Source organism: Taeniopygia guttata, chromosome 14 (assembly GCF_048771995.1).
Source record: "Taeniopygia guttata chromosome 14, bTaeGut7.mat, whole genome shotgun sequence".
Classification (NCBI taxonomy): Eukaryota; Metazoa; Chordata; class Aves; order Passeriformes; family Estrildidae; genus Taeniopygia; species Taeniopygia guttata.
The window spans coordinates 12,331,969-12,356,521 of NC_133039.1; the positions used below are offsets into that span (position 1 = coordinate 12,331,969).

At 39.3% G+C, this 24,553-nt stretch overlaps 1 protein-coding gene across 48 annotated transcripts in view; it reads right to left on the reverse strand.

The window, feature by feature from the left end:
- The window catches only part of RBFOX1 (RNA binding fox-1 homolog 1), a 1,140,648-nt gene that overhangs the window by 354,085 nt on the left and 762,010 nt on the right, over positions 1 to 24,553 (reverse strand). For 39 of the 48 annotated variants that reach the window (XM_030284820.4, XM_030284817.4, XM_072935877.1 and 36 more), the window contains one exon: positions 6,911 to 6,952. The exons of the other annotated variants lie outside the window; for them this stretch is intronic. In XM_030284820.4, the coding sequence (XP_030140680.1) occupies positions 6,911 to 6,952 (42 nt within the window). The remainder of the gene's footprint in view (positions 1 to 6,910; positions 6,953 to 24,553) is intronic. 48 annotated transcript variants of the gene reach the window in all.

Consider the following 24,553-nt stretch of genomic DNA (forward strand, 5'->3'; position numbering starts at 1 on the left):
ACCCATGCAAAACCACACAACCCCCACCCAAGCCAGAAAGGCCTCATGGAAACACCCAGAGGAAAAAAAAAAACTACAGCAACCGAAAACTTGCAAAAAACCCAAATCAACCAAGCAAAAAAACAACAAAAAGCCCCCCAAAACCACAAACTCTCCAAACTGCACTGTAAACTAGGTAGCATTTCCTGTTGAATTAGGTGTGACACTAAAGAGACTATGATCTTTCCTAGTCAAATTGCCTCAGCAACAGCAGAGGTTGAAATAATAAGTCAGGATATTATAAACACTGTTAAAGCTGTGCACTCAAAGGTCTGGTTTCCAGATGATCAAAGAGAAACTACAAAAGCTGTGTGAAAAAAGAGCTCTCTCTCAACAAACACAAACTAAGCAAGAAAACCTTTCTTCTTTTCTAGGACAGCATCCCTGCTCACAGCAAGTGCTCTGCAGCAGGAGCTGTGTGCAGTCACTGCAGAAAGTCTGAACCAAAAGTTGCTGCTCTGAGTGCAGCAGCTGCTCCCAAACCCAGACTGGATCTGGGACTGGGCATTGCTCATGTCTGTGCAGCAGGAGCAGCAGAGCACTGGGATATTGAATTTATCTTGGGTACTGTCTTAGCAGCCCTTAAACTGTCCAATATATTACCTCCTGTCCTTTCACAAATTTACCACTTCCTGAACCTTCATTACCCCTGGTGAACTATTCCCAGTCCCTGATTTCTGTGTACAGACATGAGTTTAAACACACATCAAGGAGCTGCTGAATTCCACATAGAGTCACCCTAACCAGACAGGTGCTTGGTGTCAGTATTGCTTCAGCCTCACCAAAAATTCCTGTAGTCCTTCAGTTCCAGCAATTACAAAGCACCACACAGAGAAAATCCTTGACTGTGCAAAAATCAAAGTTGAATTCAAAAGAAAGTGGCACTTGAACAGCAGAAAAGCCTCTGCCTGCTGTTCTCAGAGAGAGATGCCAAAACAACATCAGGACAAGAATGGAAAGTTTTCTGAATAGCATTTCATCAAGAGCAGAGTCAGGACATTACCTAAAAGCCTCTTATGTATTCCTGAAAGAATTCAAAGAAGCCTGAAGTGAGTGGCACCACTATTGAACGAAGTGCAGCAAACCCTTCATTCTCTTGATCACATCTAACTGCCCTATTAGCAGTCAGCATTTGAAGAGAACACAATCCTTGTGGTGAGAGGCCGTGGTACTTGAAACATGAACCTCAACAGTTTTCATCACCTTGCTATTGTTTTTAGTTGCAATAATATTAAGCAACAAATTGGAGACCAGCATTATGAGTTAATATACTTGGGCAGGCTCCTAAAATTTAGCAGAACTGCCAAGCAAGACTGCAATTGAAATTTACATTTTTCTAGTTGCCTTTTTTTTTTTTTTGGCACACATTTATTTTAAGCTAAGTTAAAATTTAAATGAAATCACATCCCTACAATTAACCTTTCTCCCCAGTCTTTTTTAGATCTTATTTCCAAGATTTTTTTTTCCTGAGCTGGGATGTGTATTAGTTTTTATGGAACCTCTGGGAATAGAGCTGGAGTGAGAATACTCCAATTTCATTGCATGTCAATGTGTAATACAAATCAGGAAGCAAAAATACATCTCCTTATTGATCTATCTCACCTACCTGTATCTCCACCTACACCTACACAGAGGATGAACACAGCTCACTGCAAGAATAGCTACAGGAACTAAAGCAGGATCACTCTAAGCCACTTGTCTGGCACATCAAATGCAGCACATGTGAACTCCTAAGGAAAGGATGAGTAAAAAACACACTGGGCTGACCCAACTTTAGCAGTTATCTCCCCTTTGAACCCTTTTTCCTTTGAGGCACGTGTAACACTTGGTAGTTCCAGATTACTCTTCCAGGCCAAACACACACACACTGTGTACAAATGCAGACCAAGGGTTTTCAGAGGAAAAGCAAAAAGTGACATTTTTTTAGTGGCCAGAACCAGCTGTCCTGTTTTGCAGAAATGTTGTGAATTACACTTTGCTCTCTGGTAACCAGACATCACTGACTCACACAACAAGCTCATACCCATTTCTTTGCCTCTTGTCCAGTGTGGGAAGAGGTGGATGGAGAGCAGAGGCTCTTGGCCAACCAGCACGTATGTAATGCCCTGCTACCACCCTGAGTAATTTCAGCAAACCCTCAAGATAATATCTATTTAACAAACCACTTCCACTCTGATTTTCTTCTTTTCTCCAGTTATTTGTTTTTGCTCAGCTCAAACCAATTAAAAAATTAGTGCCTATCACCGAATCACAATGTAACTCCTTAGTGCATCAGAGGAACACTGGACACAAAGATGTCATTGGACTATTCTTAATCACTGGAGAAAGCTAATGCCACAACAATGAGCTTCAAAAAGTTTATTTTAAAATTTTCCAGGAGCCCTCATTAATACAGCTGAGCACATTACACACCTGATAAATTAATGCACTGAATAAAAACACAAATAAAGCTAAATACTGCAGGATCAGTATTGGTTAAAAATTATGCTGGTCATCAATGCATTTGCTTTTGTTTTCTGTCTACCTGATGTAGCTTTGATACATTTTTGCTGCATGTTGCACTCACTCTCATTTACCATATAAGAGACAAGATAAATATAACAATACTGAATGCAAAACTTCTTTCTGTCTCCTTGAAAATTAGAACACTATAAAAACATAAACGCTGATATTAAATACAAGGTGACAGTAAGAGCCTGCCCTGCCCGTATTTCAGACCAGAGAAGGAACTCTGGCTGCATAAAATGCATCTTGATAATAAGCACATGTGAAAGAAGCTGTTAATTAGAGCAACAACTGGGTCACTTAAAATTTCACATCAAGGAAGCTAATCACACCATTTACCATTAGACCTCATTGGTATTCACAGGAACATTTATAAAGCCTCCCAACATCAGAGTTTAAAATTGCTCTCTGCCCACCTTGGAGAGCTCATCTGGTGTTGCTGCATCAGGACCAAAAGCCTTCCCTTCTAGAGCAAAACTCATGGAGTTCATTTTAAACGGTTATACTAAATTAATCACACAAAATAATAAATGATGGTTGAAGGTTGGGGAAAGCTCTGGAAGCTTTAAGTTAACCTGTACATTTAAGTCATGTCCTTAGGCTGTGATAAAAATGTACCACCCCAGGTTCAAGTCAGACCAGCAAGGAAGGTTCAGTGGGCACAGCAGACACTTCTGAGCTCTCACTGCCCTTATTTATAGCTTTATGTACTCCAAATAATCTCTCCTTGGGTCTCATAGCCCAATTTTCTTCACAGCCTTAAATAACCTGGACCACGCATGTTTCCAAGTCTGTTTTCAGACTGAAATATAAGCAGAAAAGCGCTTTTAAACCATTTTGAGCAAGCTGTGAGTTCTGTGTCTTTACAGGGCATTTCTAATGCATCAGAATGCCAACCACACACAGCCACTCGTGAGCAGCAAGGGGCAACAGGAGAGAGTCAGACAGCAGGAGAGGCTGTCACTGCCCAAAAAGAGATTTATAAACCAGTGCTGGATAATGCAAAATACAATGAAGAGAGTAAAGAGCATCATTATTTTCATTAAAGGAAATCCTGATGAAGCACAGTGTGTGCAGGGAGGTAGGGAGAGCAATACTGATGAGTCAATTTGCCTTTAAAAACACACTTTTTTATTTTAGTATGACTTAAGTGACACCAGATTGGAAAGCAAAAGGACATTAGGAAACATGAAAATAATTATTGTTCAAGGCAGCATATTGTAATGAAAATCACTGCCAAGAGAAAGTAAAACTTGAAAAATGGCATTGATGCTTTATTTTTTTAAATCAAATGGAAATGAACCAAAGTTAGGTTATGTTATTTTTCCAGATGGAATAAAAAAACACCAACCTCTATCTTGATAGAGATAAAATTCCCATAGTTTTTGTATAATTTCTCATTTAAATCAGTCAGGTAAAGACATTAATGTTTACCTGGGGACTGCACCAGGTTGGCAGGGCAAATAAGTTACACTCTTGTGGTTGTTGTGAAGTTCAAATATTGAGTAGAAAAAGGTCAAAATACAATGGATTATTTAATTATTAGGACTAACATTCATTATAAATATAACATATAATGGCCAGAGGCTCTAATATGAATGAGTTTAATTCCTCTAAATGCTTTATTCCAGAACAATGACATGCTGCTTTGCATTTACAATTTACAAGACACTGAAACAGATAAGAGGTGAGAAATGTCTGAGGAAATTATTTTAGTCAGACTCGGATATTTCTTTCTACAGTCACACAATTGATGCCTTAAGTTTCAGCTTTCATATTTTCCAGATTCTGTACTGCCTTAGTGTGTGACTCTGAACTTCACATAAAGTGTCAGCAAATTCTCCTCACAGCTCAGTCACACAAAACAATCCTTTTGCAGCCCCAGAACCAAGGACACCGCTGCAGCTTCGGGCTCAAAAAGTGCAAATAAAGGGGAATAGAGGAGAGCAGACTGGGAGGATGGGACTGCATCACCTGGAGCTGGAATTGGACAATGAACGCCAATATGGAAACGGGCCAAAACTTCAAAAAGTGTGAAAATTCCTGACCCAGGGTCCATCTTGGGCAGTGCCACAGCCAGGCTCATGTACTGCCCAGGGTGTATCCTGTGAAGGGCTTTTATAAATCCCAACTTTATGCCTGTAACACTGCCCAGCCTCTGTTCTAGGTAGCCTCTCAAGGCATCATAATGACTAATTATTTATTTACAGTATTATGATTTTAACAAGCCTTAAAACTTTTTTTTATGACTTTAGATTAAGGAATTACTAGAAAACCAAAAAAGTAAAGTGGCAGACATTTTCATCTTAGACTTAGAAAGGAAGTGGGACATATTCTATCTTTTTTTATTGCATTATTAGATGACCTACCAATAATCTGGTTTACTTGGTTTAACAACAGGATGTTGGCATTTTGTTGTTTTAATCCTGTTTCCTTGTTCTAATTCAATTCTTTCATCTGGGATGAAGCACCACTTTTTGTGAAAAGGCTGCCTCACATCCAAGTACTCATGGCAGGTCAAAAACGCCAAAAGAAAATCCTGCAGGCCTGCAAAACCTGATTCAGGCACTGAAACATTTCTTTAACAGCACTGCTCAGTTATGGAGCCAACCTAAACGTGGGAGAATGGTCAAGTGACACCCTCAGAGTGCTCAAAGTGCAACATGTCCACACAGTACATTTAAATTCCAGTGTGACCTTTATTCACAGCAGATAAGCTGTGAAAGCCATGGGGGATCGCTGGGATAGGAGCAGAATTTACACCAGAAACTGTGTTTAGTGTAACAGGAACATCAGCAGAGTTGTGGAAGAAGCTGTAGCTACATTTAGAAGGTTACAGACATGGTTTTGTCTTTAGGTGTCACATTTTGCTATGACACAAAGGCATCCTAAGCACTGAGCTCATTGTTAGACATAAATGTGTAATACTAGAATAGAAAGACACATGAAAGTTTCACTGCGCCACATCGTATCCACTGCTTTGAAAAAGCAGACAAATGTACTTAAAGAAAGAGCTCGTTGCCTCATCGTGTTATATTTAAAAAAAATATTTTCCTTCATTCAAGGGAGAAAATAAAAACAATAAAAATAAATGAAAACTTTCTTTGTTCCCAAGGCACTGCTACCTCTTGGAAAGCTTGTCCTTCAGGTACTACTGCAATATTTTAGCTTTGACAGCTGCTCTGTTGAGACATGACTACTGATAAAACAAAGCTTTGTCACTCCAGCTCCACTACAATGCAATGCAGTCACATGGCAGCAAGAACAGGATTGAGGACAATATGTGATGCGTTGTTCTTGCATAACTTGTTTACCAAAAATCCCATTACAAGTGTGGTGAGGACCAGCTGAAGCATCTAGATATGTTGATGGAGTTAATCTAAAGAATGGCTGGATGGACAAAAACACTGCACAATGTACTTTAAGACAAGTATATTCTTTATACTTGCAAGTCATGCAGGCACTGCTGATGCTTAGTAAACAGCAAACAAACAAACAAATAAAACCCTGCTTTGTCTATTTCCAACAATATTTTTGCTTGTATAGAAACTTACCCTTCCTTCAGGCCTGCCTCTCCTTCTCTACTTGCATGTGGGATTTCAAATAAATACTCATCATGTGCTATCAATAAATGTATGTCTATTAAGCAACACTCAGATGACCAAAAAGCTTTTGATTGGTTGGGATTTGTGGTTTTGTTTTTATTCTTTTAGTTAATGAAGGCTCTTATACTTTCCCAAACAAATACTAGAATCAATCAAGAAATGTTGCAATGGAAAACATCTTCAGGGATCTGTAGCATTTAAAGGCAGCAGAGACTAAAAGCTGTTTAACACAGCCACTCTAATAGAGGAAAAGGGGAAAACTAGAGAGGTCAGCAGCCTGGGCTCAGGAACTCCATCTCCTTCCAGACTGTACACAACCACCAGACACTGAAATACCAGCTCCTCGCAGCCCTGCCACTGCTCCTCTCTGAAAATTCACAACAAAAAATCACAGGATCACCTCTCCTTGCTGGAAAGAAGCTCAGGGTGGGGCAGGTCTGGGGAGCACAGGGACCTGTGGCACTGCTGCAGCTGCACTGGAGCACAGGAGGAGCTCACTGAGTGTCAGGGGTCCCATGAAGAGGCAAAGACTTCCATTGAAGATTTTTTACTGCCAAATCTCACCACATTACAGGAAAAAAAAAACAAACAAACCTACATCTATCTATCTATCTCCTTTATACTGAAAGATGTACAATATTTACCAACAAGCAACAAATGAACTAAATATGTTCCTCTTAAATTAAGTAATTAATCTGTCAATAGCACAGACTAAATTCTGCTTATGTTTAAAGAAACATTTTGCAGCTCATTGCACTTACCCTTAGTTGTTCTCTTTCACAACTCATCTGTTGTTTTGAACTCTATAAGGGAAGAAAAAAAATGCCAAAATAACTTTGAAAGCATAATATTCTTGCCACAACAAAGTTGTTAATCTATCTACCTTACACAAATAAATTTTGGAAATGCAGCCATTTATCTAAAGATAATATTGTCCTGTACATCCATACAGAATCATTATTGCAAAAAATATATGTTTTAAAATTATATTTCAAAATTACAAAGATCAAAATTAAATTTACACCAGAACTCATAACAAAACGGAAATAGAAAATAATCTTGTTTAGATTTTAAACACCTGGCAGTCCAGTTCAGGAGGAAGCTTTCCTCCTTTTTGTGTCCTATCACAAGTCTGTTGTATGTGTGAATATCCCACTGCTTTGACAGATTATAAACTCACAGCACAGCTCAGGAATAAAGATACAGAAGCTTCAAATAAGTGATAAAACACTTCCCTATGAAAACATCCAGCTCTAATCCAGTGTAAAAGTCACTCTGAAGATTATTTGATTCCACAGCAATTTTTTTTTCCCATACTGTTTTTTGTGCTCTGCCAGATTTACAAGAAACCCTGCTCAGTGTGAGCTGCTGGCTGAGCAGGACTCACCCCTGTGACAGCAGACACAGGCAGGGCAGCACCTGGGACATCCCAACCCTGCCAGAAGGAAAAGGTCCTCCAGGAAGAGCTCTGGAACAAGCACTGCCCTGAAACACCCGTTCCCAGCCTGCTCCCAGCTCCCTGCTGCCCAGCTCAGCCATGCCCCACGCCTCTGGGACCAAACTTTCCAAGCTTTGCTCAGGAGGGCACTCAGGTGTTGATTTGTCCATGTGGAGAGAGGGGTTTTGTGTCTGGTTGGGTTTTGTTTTGGTTTTCTTAAAAAATAATTTTAGAATCATTAGGGAGAATAATTAGCCTTGAAAGTGTCATCACTGTCAGTGCTGTCATTAGTGTAGTAGATGGCAAACAATCCATAAAACATGAAATTGGATGCAATTGAGGATATCTTCAAAGGTTTGGAATACACTTATCACTACTTTGTACTTAGAAACAATTAAAACACCAACCAATACCCATTTGTATCTTTGTAAAAAAGATAATTTTGCTCTGTAGTGATAATGAAAAGGGCAGCTTCTCACTCAAAGTTAGGTTACTGCAAACAAAATACAACTGCCTGGTTTTCATCACAGAAGTCCTAAAAAGTACATTACAGGCTTAACCTTCTACTTGTATAGCAGAAGTTTTACAACAGAGCCCCTGTGTGAAAATACAAACCTAACAGAAACAAATGCTCTTTGAAGTTCCCAGCAGGGAACAAAAAAAGTAAAGGAATTCAGCACAGGTCTAATTACAATTCCCCTAAGGCGTCAAATTAAGTACAGCTGCAGTGACTGTCACTTGCAGACTAACACTTCCACTTTTCAAAGTTCATGGCTTTACACTGTTTATGAGTCACCATAAGGTTATATTACTCCACATTGAAAGTGTGCTTGGATAAGTCTCAAGAGTTAATTGCAGATGTGAATTCCACATGAACCTCTTTACCTTGATTAAAAAGACATAGAATGGAATATTTCAGTTGGAAGGGACCTACGGCGACCATCTAGTCAAAGTTAGAAGTGAGTTTGGTTTTGTTTTGTTCAGGGTCTTTTTTTATTATTTAGCTTTTCTGTGTTAAGAGATTTTAACCTCTGGTGGTGGGATGGAGGGAGGAGATTTGGAATGCAAGAAGGGTGAAATTTCTAAGATAACAAAAAAAAAGTGTATCAGATAATCAGAATGGATCAAGGGTTATAATTATTAACTATTTAAGCAGATAATTAATTTTTGTTTTAGTTAGGACCTATTTGCTGCTGTAATTTGAAATGTAAAATACCTAACATCTCAGACACCAGAAAAAAATGGTATTTAGGATGGGAAAGAAGTGTTTATGAACACTGAGTGGGAGAATACAACAGAGAGGCAAAGAGAAAGTGAATAAGAAGATGATCACATCTTAACATCCAACTGCTCCTCTGTATCCGGCAGCACAACCAACAGAAGAAAAACATCAAGTTACTTTAAAACAAACATCTTTCATGTCAATGTGAGAACACTATTTTAAATTATTATTGGATTCAATCACCTGCATGATGCTCAGTTTACTCTGAAAGGTAAAAAAACAGCAGGGGCACAGGGCACATCAATTCCCATGGTCCAAAGTTCAGCAAATGACTGATTCCAAACTGTGCTTTAGCTACAACACCAAAATCCATTTCAGAGCTGGCTTCCCTCAGAGTGAACATCCACCTAGACAGCTCCCTCATCACCCTTCTTCCGAGGAACTTTCCAGAAAAAAGGCAGCAAGGCTTAGTGATAAGGCATTATTAGGATGAGATTAAAAGCAAACGAAGGAAACAAATAAAATTTACCTTAATGAAAAAAAAAAATATCACAGTTTAAGCACAGATGCCATCTGCCAGTCTGGTCCTCTATTTGTCAGATCAAGCTTATTAAAATACATCTGGGAAAGGCTCATTTGAACATGAGCAGTTCTCTGAGCATTTCACCAGTGCCAAATTTGCTCTCTCACTTTGTCTTTTTTGTTATCTGTGCCAGTTTAAGAGAAACATCCTGGCAGTACTAAGCACTTAAGGGAAAACATAAATAATGCATTTACAATATGTAAACCTGTACAGATAAATGAGAAAAACTGAAAGCCATAACATATTTAATTAATGATCAAGAGAGCCTAGAAGCAAACCTTGTGCACATCCTGCAATTTTAAATACATTGCTTCTCAATCCTAAATTTACTTTGTTATGGCTCTGGATTCAACCACATGCAATTAACTACTTATTTATTTTAGCATAAGACTGGTCAGTATGTTGAGTGTCATTGTGTCAAGCTCTCACATACTATGAGTTTAGTAGAAGAATGCCTAAAAGGTTCATTCCCTTTAAAGGATTTTATTAAGGAAAGACGTTGAAAAAGTCAGGCTCCTTTACAGGACTAAAACTTACAGGAGTTTTGAAGACATTTGTGCTGCCAGGCTCCATCATTTTAAACCAAAAAAGACCCTTTGGAAACACTGTGCAACCTGCTGATGTCAATCCCCAGTGAGTCCAGGAATAGAATGGGGAAATCTGTTTTATTTTCTTTAAGTAACAGTAACAGGTGGGAGACTGAATATCTGCTAAATATATTTATCAGTTATCCACTCTTAATAGGGACACACAGACCCTGGCCCTGAGGAAAATGGGACCATCTCTGCATGAATGGACAGAATGGGAAAACAACAGCATTACTGCAGGTGTTAAGGAACACCAACAGTCCACCTGGATGGGTTTTTTTGCTGTCAAGTGTGTTAAGTATCATTTTAAAGAAAAGGCTTAGGTGATTGGGAAAAGAGAACAATAGGAGGGTAATAAGGTTATTTACAGAAGGTGTCTGCTTAAATGTTAAAGAGCATTTCTGTTGCACTTCAACATTCCCAAGTATTGGTTTTACATTTTCAAATTCAACATGTTTTCAGGATTGAGGTTATTTAAAACAGAGCACAGTCCCAGTGGCTGAAAAATAATAGGTCTAATGTCTTTTATCTTCTAGATATTTTATCATAACTAACACCTGTGGTAAATGAAAGGCCCCCTGATACTGCTGCCTTTCTTTCTACACCTCAAAAAGGACAGTGCAAATAGGATTACTAGAATTTCAACAATTTGTCTGTTTTGATTATTAGAGTCAGAACCCCCAAGGGACTGTGGAGCCTGAGAGCCAGGTGAGCCAGGCTTGGCACTGAGCAGTCACCGTGCCTTTACCAGGAGCCACCTCCCAGCTGGTTATTGCTCACTATCTGATTGAGAAATCATCTCTCTCCTCATTCATACAACGATGAAACAGCTGAAATCAAACCACAGATTGTCCTCTCGCTGTTGTGAGCCAGTCCATACCATTTCATACTGTCTGCAAAATCCATCTGCCAGTGCTTTCTCTCATTAGACACTCATCTGACTGGAAAAGTCTTCTGTCAAAAATTAAATGCTGGGGTTTGTTCCTTGCTACCTTACACAAAAAGGCTGTGCTACACAAGGACACACACCATGCACGGCTTTATTTCATTTAGAAACAGTCACTTCACTGCATCTTTTTATTACTTATTAGTGTTCATTATCTCATTGCCCCACAGAATTCAGAAGAAATAATACTCCAACTTATTTAATACGTGGAAAGAGAGTAGGTTTGTACATAAATGTATAAATAATATTGTGTATTAATCTAAAACTGCCTCTCAGTACTACATGTGAAACCCCAAAACACAAGGGAAGAAACAACATCCATCCCAAGAGCTCACAATGCCACAAAGTAGAGCCCAAGGTGCTCAAACACAGAGGACTCAGTAAAAATACCAGTAATTGCATAAATATACAAGATGAAATGAACTGGAAATGGCGATTTCAGTCTTTGCTAGTCACTTACAGCGATATCTAGAAGCTGTCAAACATAATATCAACATTTCTTCCTCAAGGAGTAAGTAGTATTGTCCATTTCTACTACAAGATGCCTAAATTTTCATGGACAGGTCTCCTGAAAGCCCCCAGATGTTGAGGACAGTCTAACGAGGTGATAACGTGCTGACAACCCACAGACTGTGTTTCTAACACAGAGGGGTACAGAATGTATATGTCTATGCATATGCAAATTATTTCCAGAACAGAGAGCTTCGGGTTTCTCTTGGTTAGGTACGTGTGTTTGCATGCACGGAATTTTAATTTCCTGGGCTTTTATTACCACCATCAGTTATTGTGCTGCAGCAGAGGCTGGAGGGACTGATTTATTCTCCAGTGCCCTTGGCTGGGTATTGTATATCGACTGGTGCTGCTGTCATAAATATATTTGGGTGAAGAACTGTCTCCAATTCCGTGGGTAATACTAAGCAGAGTTAAGGTTTCAAGTGTCACATCCAAGTGGGTTTATTTCTACTGGAAGAAACAGGCAATTATTATGGCCCATTGAGCTCAGATTAAGCATTTCCATCAAAAAAAAAAAAAAAAAAAAAGGAAAAAGAAAAAAGAAAAAGAGCCTAGTGCTACAATCCTTGTAAAGCTGTAAATGCAAATGGGGACCATCTCATCATCCATAAAAAATAATCTATAGTTTTATAGGCTTTTCTCGCTCTCCTTTTCATTTTGCCCTCAAATCAGCAACATATTCCAAAAACAATCATTTTATTGAGACAAGGAAAAGTAGAAAGTCTCCAAAAAAGAAAGAAAAACACTTTTAAAAATTTTTACATTAAAAATACAAAAAAAAAGTTTGTAGGCAATTATTTCTTTTTGCTAAATGGCTCATTGAACCAATTGAGAAGCCTAAAAGTCCAATGTTCACCTTTCCTTAGTTGCATGATATAAGATATGTTTCTTCATCAAGATTTTCTATATTGCTTGAACATCACAGTTACCTAAAACAGGGGATTTGGGTTTTTATTTGGTTTTTTTTTTTTTGCTTTAATTTTTGGTTTCTTTGTGTTTTAACAGCCTTAGCTGTATGCCCAAAGCACGCTGCAGATCACAGAGACAGAGATGTGACCAAATTTGCCTCTGGCTCCCTGAAAGTATTTCAAGGAAATTTGAGGTGCTGCAGCATAGCCTGGAAGTTCTTCCTTTTCCAGCATCCCTGTGAGTTAAATCCCTGCAGGATGGCACAAGAGCAGGCAGCACTGCAGCGTTCCCTGTGCTCACATCCTGTGACACAGTTACTTCTCTGCTTTTCAAACAGTTTGGGAGCTGTGGGTCTTTGCCACGACCTTGAGAAAAGTGTGGTGCAGACCAGGACAGTGCTGGGTTTAATTTGGGGACACACTCTGTGGATGAACAACCCTTGGACATTAAGGCTCTGAAAGTACCTTACACAGGACTTAAATATAAATTAGGAAAACGGTCTTGAAGAAAATCTCTTTTACAAGTACCATTCCAGAGGAACACTTGTGTGGGAAAGCCTCAAGATGAAATTCTGGATGCACTCTCTGCATGGAGCAATCCCATGAGAAACTTGATCCGTGGTTAGTATTCAAATATAAACTCCTTTTACACATAAAGGACTGGCCACAGTGCATTTAATTTCCCTGCATAACCCAGAAAATATTATACAGAATAATCTGAAGGCAAAGGCAATGCAGTACAAAGAATAAATGGACACTATGAAAAACATAATTGAAAATACTGTGATGCTAAAGCAGCAAGCAGTATAGAATGAAAGTCTGTTACCTTACAGTGTAAACAGGCCCAAAGCAAGCCTGGCATATTACAGGTATTGCCCTACTCACTGCAGCACAAACAATTCTTGTTTCATAAGCACATCATTATCACAAGAATTTACTCTTCTAAAATCTTGCACCTTTTGGGGAAAGGGTTTTAAGTTGCTTTCCTTAAAGACTCTGCAGAAAAAAAAAATGCAGATGATGGTATGAATACCAATTAAGTGATAAACTCTGAAGCTAGTGTAAATATAGAATGAAGAAATTTGAGACACTAATTAGTATCTGAGTATCAGGTACTGTGAATTCTGAGGGTCTGTATTACCCAAACAAGGCAATGTATCTGATGTGCTACATAAGAGGTTTTCTGAAGTAAAGATCATGGACAGAGATGACAACTAAAACCTATAGGCCAAGAATGTATGGTAAAATTAAAACAGGGTTTAAGTAAAAACCTCCACTTTACACAGAATTTTTTTCTTGATAATTACTACTAGCCTATTAAGGTGGCAGTTATTCCAGCTGCAGGTAAGGACTCAGAAAGACCCTTCAAGGCAGAGGAGAGAGCAGCAGCCCGACAATGAGGATATCACTGGAGACAGGCATGGATTTCCAGACAATTACCAAAGCCAGCTTTGTTACAAATTGCTCCTGCAGACATGGCCTGCATGCTATCAGCAAACATCTGCAAGCCTACTCACTGTGCTTGTGGGCTGATAAAAATAAGCCAGGTTCTCACAGTCACCCATGCTTGACAAATTACAAAAAACCCAAAACACAGCTTTTATCTGGCAGATCCACATTATTGGCTGGAGAGGTCATTACAGAAAGAACTGGTCTGAGAAACCAGATATTGCCAGGTCAGCAAGAAGCCAATGAGCTGACAGATATCCAAACTTTCATTTGTGCCCTTCCTCAGAGCTGCTCTTTTTCCAATTAAAACATTAATCTTCAGAGTGTCATCAAGTGAAAGGCTATGTGTGTGTGTATGGGTGTATTTACATATGTAAAATAGTAGATTTTATATTAGGTGATCCAAAGCATACTAAATGGTCATTCTGCAGTATTAACCTCGCAGATCAATCATCAGCAAATTGATCTGCAAAACTTACTTTATTCATGTGCAGATGAAAAAAGGAAAACCTTAGAATGTTTCATATCAACAATTATTTCTATTCTGGGATTGTTTTTAAACTGATAATTAATAGCTTCCTATTATAGTGTAATTTAGTTGGTTAATCAAGCTATTGATTTTTTTTTCTTTTGTTTTGGGTTTTGTTTCTTTAAAGACACAGATACAGCCATGTACTTTATATACATATTCTTGTCAGTAAAATTTGAATGCAAAAAAGAGGTGAAGACCATGAAGTGCATTAAAATCACAGTCTGTTCTCATCTATCACTCTACCTAAAACTTGACATTTTGGTGGGTAACTTCATTACTCAGGGAACACATACATGCTGCTTATCTTTAGCTCTTGGAAGACAATTTCAAGGATGTGAATGCAAGATGAAAGTTGGTCACTAGTATCCACATGTTAGCGTTCAGAAACACACATAATCACAGGATATGATTATATGAAGGTGCTTTTATTGAGAGCTCTGGGAATTGGGTACAGACCCAAATCTGACTCCCACATGGCTTTCGAGCTGAACGTATTTTATATTCTATCCTTATATAACTTACATATTAAACTTATATTGTTCTATTGTATACACTGACATGAGTTTCTCGTGATCTTTCTTAGGCCCCTGACCACAGTTTCTCATGATTATCCTTACGATTAAACAGTAATTATATTTAATTACTTAACAAGCATCACATCTAACAATTATATCATTTATCGTGTACTAGCTACACAGGTGCAGTTCTAGCAAGGTACAAGGCCTTCATGTACCATGGGTATTTATTTTTTTCAGGGCCTACTAAGCTTAATTTTCCTTTTAACCCTAAATCCCCATGATTTTAAACCACTTTTACTATCACATACACATTTTCAATAGGACAATAGGGGTAATTTAGGTCATTAATGACATTTAGACACCTTTCTATTTTGCACTGGAAATGCAGTGCTAGGTTCTGTGCTTGCACACACAAATCAAAACAATAGTGTTCTGCTCTTTGCCACACTTATTGGGGTTTTTTTGCTATGAATCCTTTTAGAGAAGCAGAGGTTGCCTTTGCTGCACTAATTTATCAAGTTGTGGGCTCTGCAGGTGAGATTCTTTCCCTAAAGCACAGCAAAGATGTGTAGGAATTATGCTTTTGTGAAGTTCAGAGGGAGAACTTCACACCCTGTGTGTGTTGCTCAGTAAATACACCCAAAATCAGGAGTGTGTTTTCTTTGTTTTTAACTCAATTAGTCCCAGAGGGTCAAACATGTCTGTCCCCCTGCACTGGGGCTGTTCTTACCCTCCCAGCACCAACCCTACCTGGCTCTGCACCAGGGCTCCCTCCCCCTCTGCATCCCACAGCTCCTCTGGCCATTTCTGTGAGTGCAGGGAGCTTGGATCAGCAGAAAGAAGAGGCACAAATTTAATGAGCTCTAAGACCAAGCCTGCCATAAGGAGATTTTTACATAGTTTTTTACACCTCAGATAATGTTCCTCAGTGGAACTGTAGGTTGTACAAGCAGGCAGAATGCTTGGCTATCAGAGCCACAAACCAATCACTTTGGAAAGCTGTTGATACTCATAGCCCATGTAAAAAACCCTGGTTTGGTTCTGATTTGTACTGTAAATCTTACTTCCCAGAGGCAGTACTCTGCCTTTGCTTACAGCAACAGAATTGAAGAGGAGCTCTTACTGAAATGAGTAGCTTAGACTTTGTGATTTAAAGAAGAGTAAAACTCTTCTGGCAGCCATCTGAAGAATAAGTCCTGTTCCTTGCATTTACAAAATTGCTCATAGATTCACTGTGTCTCGGAGTATTCCAGAGATGTGGCAAGAGTATTCCAAGACGTGCAAGTATTCTCAGAGCATTCCAAGATGTGCAAATGCTGCTGGTGCTCACACCCAAGGATCATTATGTAACAACTTGCAAGATCTTTTCCTGATCCAGTGAGAAATCATAGATGTAATTTTGGACTAGATGACCTTTAAAGATCCCCTACAACCCAATATATTCTATGATTCTAAATAAGCAATACGAGCAAAGCTAGTAAAGCACTGATGCCTGGTCAGACAAAACAATCCCTCTGGGCCTGTGATCCAAGGACACACCACAGCCCCAAAAATTACCCCAAAAATTAGAAAAAAAAAGTGAGTTGGGGGGGAGTAAACTGGGTGTAAATGACTTCATTAGCTGAAGTTGTAATTGGAAGATTAACCCCTGATGTGTCAATGGAACAAATCTATAATTGTGTGAAAAACTCGTGTCCATTGTCCATCCTGGCTGCAGCCTCTGGGAGGCTCCTGACTGCCCAAGGTGTATCTGTTGGAAGTTTTTAATAAATACCTGCTTTTATTCTTTTAACTCTGTCTGGCCTCTGTTCCAGGCTGCCACTCCAAGGCATCAGCACAGGCCATGCAGTGTGAGCAGTCACACCCCCGATTTGGGCAGTTGCTTTTGTCCAGCACTGCTGGCCAGGGTGACCCCCCCTGAGCAAGGCTGTCCCTCACACTGTCCCACGTCAGCAGTCACAGGTATGGTTTGCACCTTCTTCACTTACAGCCACACACTGGGCTGAAGTGACTCTGCATAGCCTTGCTCAGGTTACAGACTGCACCTTGAAGGAATTGCTTGCTGAATGGCCCCAGTTCTTTTCCTTCCTTCCTTTCAGACCTTGGCAATAGTTAACTGCCCTCCCCATTTCCCGTGTGAAACAGCCAAAGTTCCGTGGGGTCTGCAGCGTTGGCATCCTGAGAGGAAAGGGTTTTACTGTGCACAACAGCCACAGCCAATAACTGCACAGGCACGAAGGGCAGAGTACCTTAATCTCCTCTCCTAAACAGCTTAACTAACTATAGAAGATGCAGTGCCTCGCATTCAATAACTACTCAGTGCTTTGACTTGTTCCAGGAACGCATTACAGAGACTGTCAATAAACTTTAATTAGCAATATATTTTTAGTGGCACTGTTACAGCTTGCTGCAATGAAACATTTCTCCCAAGAATTTCTAAAGCTTTCCTAAAAGAAACCTTGACACTTAATAATGAAAGACATTTAGAGATTGTCATATAACAGCATCCATTAGGGCACTGTATTCTTCTCACTCAGAAGTGGTAAGGTTACCCTGAACATGTAAGTCTCATTTAAAGTCGTCTTTACTTTTCTGTTAAGAAAATGAGCAATCATTGGCAAAAATCAGGTGCAGCTGACAAAGTTAAACACTTTCTTTCACCTTTTAATGAGACCACAGCAATGGCCTTACTGCCCTAAAAATAGCAAAGGAGAGGGAAACATTTAAAACTTGCGTGTGTGTGTGTGTGTGTGTGTGTGCACCTGCATGCACAGCCAGGCTCATTTTGCAAACGAAATGTCACGTTCTTCAATGACCTCCAGGATAACAAGCTTGAAATTGAAGCTTCAAACCTGTATCGTGACTATACCTTTTGAAATAATTGCAATGGCATGTTGCATGCCACCTTCATGCATGAAAGTGCTGCTCCCAACACCTCTACAAAACTTCGTGACGAGCTACAACGAGGTGAGGTAAACTGTGACCTGAAACCCTGTTCCTTTAGAAGGCAGAGAGAAATCTTTTACTGTATAAACATGAAATATCTAAATATCACCTCTTTTTGCCATAAATATAGCCACTTTTCTTCACATAACTATACATATCTTCACTTTTCTGCCACACCTGGGCCTGGGATGAAAGTCAGCAAGGGCAAAGAATCTATCTACAAGTTTTGTCACATTTATCTACAGCTCTATATACAACAGACAGGAGAGAGAAGCATCTCTTCTACCTGTGTGTGTCTGTGTGTTTCCATTACAGAAGGGAACAAACCAAGCCATGATATCAATGACTCATTCCAACAATGCACATGGTTCCAACAACTGCACACACGGTTCAGAAGGAACATTTCACCTTAATTTGCATGCAGGTAACACTCCCAGTGTGGGGCCCAGCCTGGATGTTCAATACACCACAGCTCTAGCCTCAAGCAAGGTGTTATTTACTCTCTGCTTTTCATTCATTTCATCTCCAATGTTTGGAACAATCCTGTGCTGTTTTTACACCTGAATTTCTAGAACTTCCTACACTAAACTTTGCAATGAGATAAATGTGCAATACTACAAAGAGCATTTTGTTTGATCTGCGTATTATTTCTTTTTGTCCTCCCTTTTCCTCTCAGAAATGCTGTATGAACAGACATGAAGGCCCTGAGGTGAGTCCCACTCTGCAGGAGTGTGCACATTACCTGAGAGGTGTTGGATCAAGCTGCTCAAACTGAAACCCACCCCTTGCTCAGCCAACTTGCTGTGACCCCAAACAACTCCTCTCACTCATGCAGGAATAACAAAATACCAGCAGAAATCATTTGGAGCTCCTCAAAGCTCTGATGTAGGTGGCCCTTGGGGAGAGCTGTGAACAGGAAAATTGCAAAGAGCAGAACCAGTTCTGTGCAGTTCTGTGTGGTTATTCAGCTTAATCACAATCTGGTCCAGTGGACCCAAGATCCAAACAAACTCATTATTTTTAAGCTAGGGAGCCTTCAGGTGTGCCACATTTTTGAGCCTGGGATTAGTTTATGAGACAAAACGATTTTTGGTGCTGTGATGCAGAAGCCATTCTAGTCTGCTAACTACCTGAAACACCAAGATCAATTTTGAGAGTAAAACATCAATTACCTCACTTACTGAGACAGGATAAGCAGCAATTAAAAGGGTAGGGAATGCTGCTGTGCATGAGGTTACTTGTCTGGTTTTTCAGTGTATCACAGCAATTGTTTTGATTTCTAATCGTGTCTAGAGACTGGAATTCAGGCCTTTTACACCTCAGCATGCATATTCTGAGACAGGAGTGTCTCATTACTTAGATAAAAACTCCTGATGTGTCTCAAGCAGGCACACACAATTACAAATAACAATTAATTTTCATTGTGAAAAGATACTTTTGCTTAAGAATTATGACCTGGGCTCAGCTACACTGTAATACTCATCACAGACAAATAAGTCTAAACTATGGCATTTCTGGTATTTAACAGCCACCCTTATATAAAGAAATAAATCCTGCAGGAACTGAGCACCTCTAGAGAAAACACAGCCTTTGTCTTGCTGTGCTGCATGGCATGAAGGTCTCTGAAGTGTGGAAGTTCAGGAAGGCTGTGGGATATTCCTGAAAGCCTGGAAAGAACAAGCAAGTGTCCAGCTCAGGAGGGACAGACAGAGCTGTTGTTTCCTCACACCAAGCAGCACTGACAAACTGGGCACAGGTCAACAAGAGCTTCACACAGGTCCAGAGACAGAAAAATCTTATTTAAGTGACCAAACAGGCACTTGAACAGGTATCCTTCTGTGAAAAATGCCAATCACTTGCTTTTTAAAATTTTAAAAGTTCAATAATAATAATATGGTTATAAAAATAATAATACAATTAGAGTAATAAAGTTTAGAGTTAGGACAATTACAAGACAATAAAAAGCAAAGAATTACAGATGTCTGGATGCTCTCAGACACTGAGTAATGAAAAGTATGACTTGTAAACAAAGGAATCACCCTTAAACCAATACACTGTTGCATATTCATACCTCCTTCATGGTTATGCATACATTCTATTTAAAACAAGAAGCTCTGTCTGGTATGTCACCTGTTTCCTTTAATCCCCACGGCATATTCCAGTCTGAGCAAGGCCTGAAGAAATTAGCTTCTTCTGATAAGAAAACCATAAATTCCTCTCCTTTGGAAGATTGAGATGTTCCTCAAAGGAGGTAGCTCATTCCAAAAAAAAACCTCACCCCACATACATAGTCTCTATCTTAACATTATGTTGGAACCTAAAACTATATTTAACACACTACTTAAGATAATTAATACAGCATAACTTTCTAACATTACCCATATAATATTCATTGTAACATCTGCGAAAAGCCAATCATAAAATTTGCATTTTTCACACTTCCACACCTAGAGCTGGACACAAACCCTGTGATGGAGACAGCCCTTCATCAGATTTGCCACATCATCAAAAGCTCTGCAGGGATGTTCTGCTCAGTAATGCCCAGAGAGTTTCTCTCAACTCCTCCAGCTGCTGCTGGGATGATTTTTTAGGGACCTGAGCTGTCCAAACAAGCCAGGCACCTGACTCAGGTTCCCAGAGCCTGCAGCCAGTTGCCACTGCACAGTGAGAGAGCTGGATACCCCAGATCACAGAGATTCAGTGGCTGTAAAGCATCCACATGGTAAAGCTCTTTAAATAAAGCTCAGTTTTTAAAAGTGTAATGAAAAAAATTCCTCCCATTCTAAATAAAGATAAAAATCTATACTACAACATCAGACTTTCCACAAATTTTTTTTTTTTCCATTTTCCCCAGTCTGAGCTCTCACTGTACCTCTGTCTGGTTGTAGGTGAAGATAAAGCCCTCTTGTAAAAATGGAAAACCTCCTTGTAGACGGTACCCTTGGCAAGTGTGCAGCAGTGTGACAGGTTACAGATGCAGACTGGCAAGAGAGCCACGCTTCTCGCTCAGTGCATGCTGCCCATGCTAGGAAGGAGCAATAATTCATTAAAATGACTGCACAGCATTCTTTACTAAAAAAAGCCAGACTTAAAATACATCATGGAGATGTCTTGTTGGTTGTTTTATTTTTTTTTTTCCCCACAGCCTTTCATTTGATTCCTGAAACACTGTAATTCATATATGTACATTTAGCAACCTGGAGACTTGGGATTAATAACGCTGCAAAGGATAAAAAACCACCAAGCAACTTTCACCTGTCCAAATCTGAAAGGTATCAATATGAGAATTCTTTCTACCTAAAGGGAATAAAAAAAAGCCCCTTGATTTTTAAAGAATAACAAAATGTGAGCATCTATTAAACAGATTTTTTTTTTCTTTTCCTGCATATTTTATAGTGGCTCTCAGTGCTGCTCAATTCCTGGAGCTGAATCTCCTGAGTAAGCACTATTTGACCATATCTTAGAGTGTGTGTGTGTGGTTTGCATTCTAAGTCTGGGGCCAACATTGATTTTATTTCCTCTTAGTATTTTATAGTTATTAGACTGCAACAAATTTTTTGTAAGTCAAGTATGGATTTAAATACAGAAGCCAAGAAGGAAAGGTACTGCATCTGTACTATGCCATAAATTCAGTATATTTGTGATTTTTAAATTAATTTTTTTACTGTTAGAGGGGAGATAACTGTGTGCTTAGTTTATGTAGCAGCTCCTCTGGAAAGCCAAGGGAGGCTTTGAAGCTCTGGAAACAGCCATGGAGTGCTGGTCTGGCCTCGCCTTGCACCTCACCAGCTGTTTTCCCCTTGCTTTGCAAGGAACAGTGTTGCCACCATCTGTCTTTAGGAGAAAAAAAACTGAAAACACACACAGAAAAACCCAAAACCAAACCAAACCAATTCCAAAACCAAGCCTATCGAGAAAGAAAGAAAAAAGGGGAAATGTTTTTTTCTCAAAGCAAGTCAACAGCATAAGTGAAATGGGGGACAGGGGTGTGGAAAGGATTGATATCCATAGGGATGAAAATAGAAAATTGATTGAGTGAAATACAACAAAAAGCAAAGAAGGAATTTGTCTGCATTTTGCATAGCTTTGCTATCATTATCTAAATATCCATCTCCATGAGAATTAAGACAAACTTGGCATTTCACAGGGAGAGTGGGGAAGGAAGACGAGTCACTTTTGGTTTTATTTGATAGTTCTGAACTAATTATATAAGAAATATGTCTATAATCATGCCTTTTTAAGAAGAAAACAAGTTCAGCAGCTATCTAGGTATTAGGGAAAAAAAATCTTAAAGGTTTCATACATTCCTGTTGTACATGCCATGTTCGAGCTTCAGTAATGTGGAATGCTGGGGCCCAGAGAACAAGAGAAGAACTATTCTTCATTACCAGGTTACATAAAATCCCTCTCTGATGTCTGGAATTATTTTCTAAAAATGAAAAAGAATACTGCAGTCCATTTGCAGTGCATTTTACTCCTTGTAGTTCTCAATAACCGAGTTTCAAACCCCATTTCTCCTCTGTTGTTCAGAGGCAAGGAGGAGCACATGAAGTGAGAAATTCCCCTTCCTGCTGAGCCTTGCCAGTCAGCTCTTACTAAGCTGAACAGCCCCACACAGGATCAGGGTAGGACAGACTAAATCTTCCTAAAAGCAGTAAACATTCTCCTGAATGGACTGCTGGAGCCCTGTCACTTCCAACAGGAGCTAAACTGATTTTAGGTGGAATACCAAGCCCTGTGTTCTAGCAGAGCTGGAGTCCATTTCAGCCTGGCATCAAGGGCTTGAAATGAGGTCCCTCCTCCCCTGATGAGCCCTCCCAGCTCACACACCCCAGAGCAGTCAGAGCTCCTCACCCATCCCCAGAGCTGCCCCAAACCCACAGCAGCTGCTGCCAGCTCCCCTCCCTGCTCCAGCAGCCCTCTGCTGAGAAATGCCACGTACATGGCTTCAGTGAGATGGAAAAAATAGCACAGAGCATTTCAAATATTAATGCATTATTGCTGACAAGCTTGACACGATGTTCTGGTATTGACAGGTTTCAAAAAGCTGATATTCTTCCCCTGTGACTGCCAGTAAAATATAGCCACCTATACGCTGTAATATGGTATTATCATGCACAATACCAGTGGAAAAAGATATCTTAACCACCTATGTTTAGGTCTGAGGGAATCCCACAATACTAATAAATAGTGCAAAACCCCACAGATATGTAGCAAAGTGTACTGAGCTTAAGAATCAGGCCCTGTTTCATCATGAGAGAAATTCTGTTCTTAAATATCAAAAAAAACAACTGGACCACCAGTCAAACAACCCTTCCCCAGTGGCTCCCAGCTGTACCTGACACTTGGCCTCAGCTGAGAAAGAAACAAGCAGGATGTCAGCAGAACTGAGGATCACCATGATGGCTTTTATTGCTCTGGCAATATTTAAAAATAAATAATAAATAAAAGCCAACCCTTTCTCTTTTTACCTTGCAAGAGTCTGTATTTAAGAGACAAATGTGGCAAATCATAGGAGGGGAAAAAAGAGGGAACATTCTGCTTTCCTTTAATATCTAGATCATGTTAATTGATCCCAGTAGAGTCGCTCATTGCCAGACTACTGCAATTAGCTCACCGATTTCTGTATTTGTATGATCTTGCTTCTGCTAATTACAGATGAAACAATCCTTTGGAGGAGGTTAAAATTCCCCTCTCTTTTCCTGGGGAAAAACATTAACACCTTTTCAAATACTTGCAAGTTTGTAAGACCTTCCAGGGCCACCATTTGCATTATAAGTTTTAGTACAAGAGTACAACTTAGAAATTAGCAAAGGCAAAGACACTGAGCAAGGCAAGCAGAGGCAGACTGCAGTTCCATGGAACAACCAGATTACCTGCAAAAAACATGGTTCTTCACCTGCCCAGTGCTATCTGCCATGATCTAAGTTTCAGCTGTTTGTGAAAAATGAAAAGTAAGGGGAAAAAATCAAAACACCACCAAAAACCCACAAAAAACCTAAAAATTGTGTGACAGAGGCCCTAAGGTACTTCATTGCAGGTACCACAAACAATCACAGAATCCCAAAATGGTTTGGGTGGTGTGAAAAATGCATATTTTATGATTGGCTTTTCGCAAATGTTACAATGAATATTATATGTGCAATGTTAGAAAGTTATGCTGTATTCATCCTCTTATGTAGTGTGTTAAATGTAGTTTTAATATTAACAACATAATGTTAAAATAGAGACTATATATGTAGAGAAAGTTTTTTTAAAGAATGAAATACTCACTTCAAAAACACCTAAATCTTCCAAAAAAAAAAATTTATGGCTTCTTATCAAAAGAAGCTAATTTCTTCAAGCCTTTCTCAGACTCAAAGATGCCAAAAGATTAAAGAAAACAATTAACATACAACAGACAAAGTTTCTTGTTTAAAACAAAATATATACATAACCATAAAAGATGTATAAATATACAAGTACATTAGTTTAAGAGCAATTCCTTTGTTCACAAGTCATACTTCTCACAACTTAGTGTCCAAAAACATCCAAACATCCATAATTCTTTGCCTTTTATTGTATTATAATTATCCTAACTCTAAACTTCATTACTCTAATTGTATATTTTTATAACCATTTTATTATTATTAAACTTTTAAATTAAAAAAAAACAAACAAGTAATTAACATTTTTCACAGGTTGGAAGGGACCTTAAAGATCACCCAGTGCCACCCCTGCCATGGGAGGGACACCTCCCACTGTCCCAGGCTGTTCCAAGCC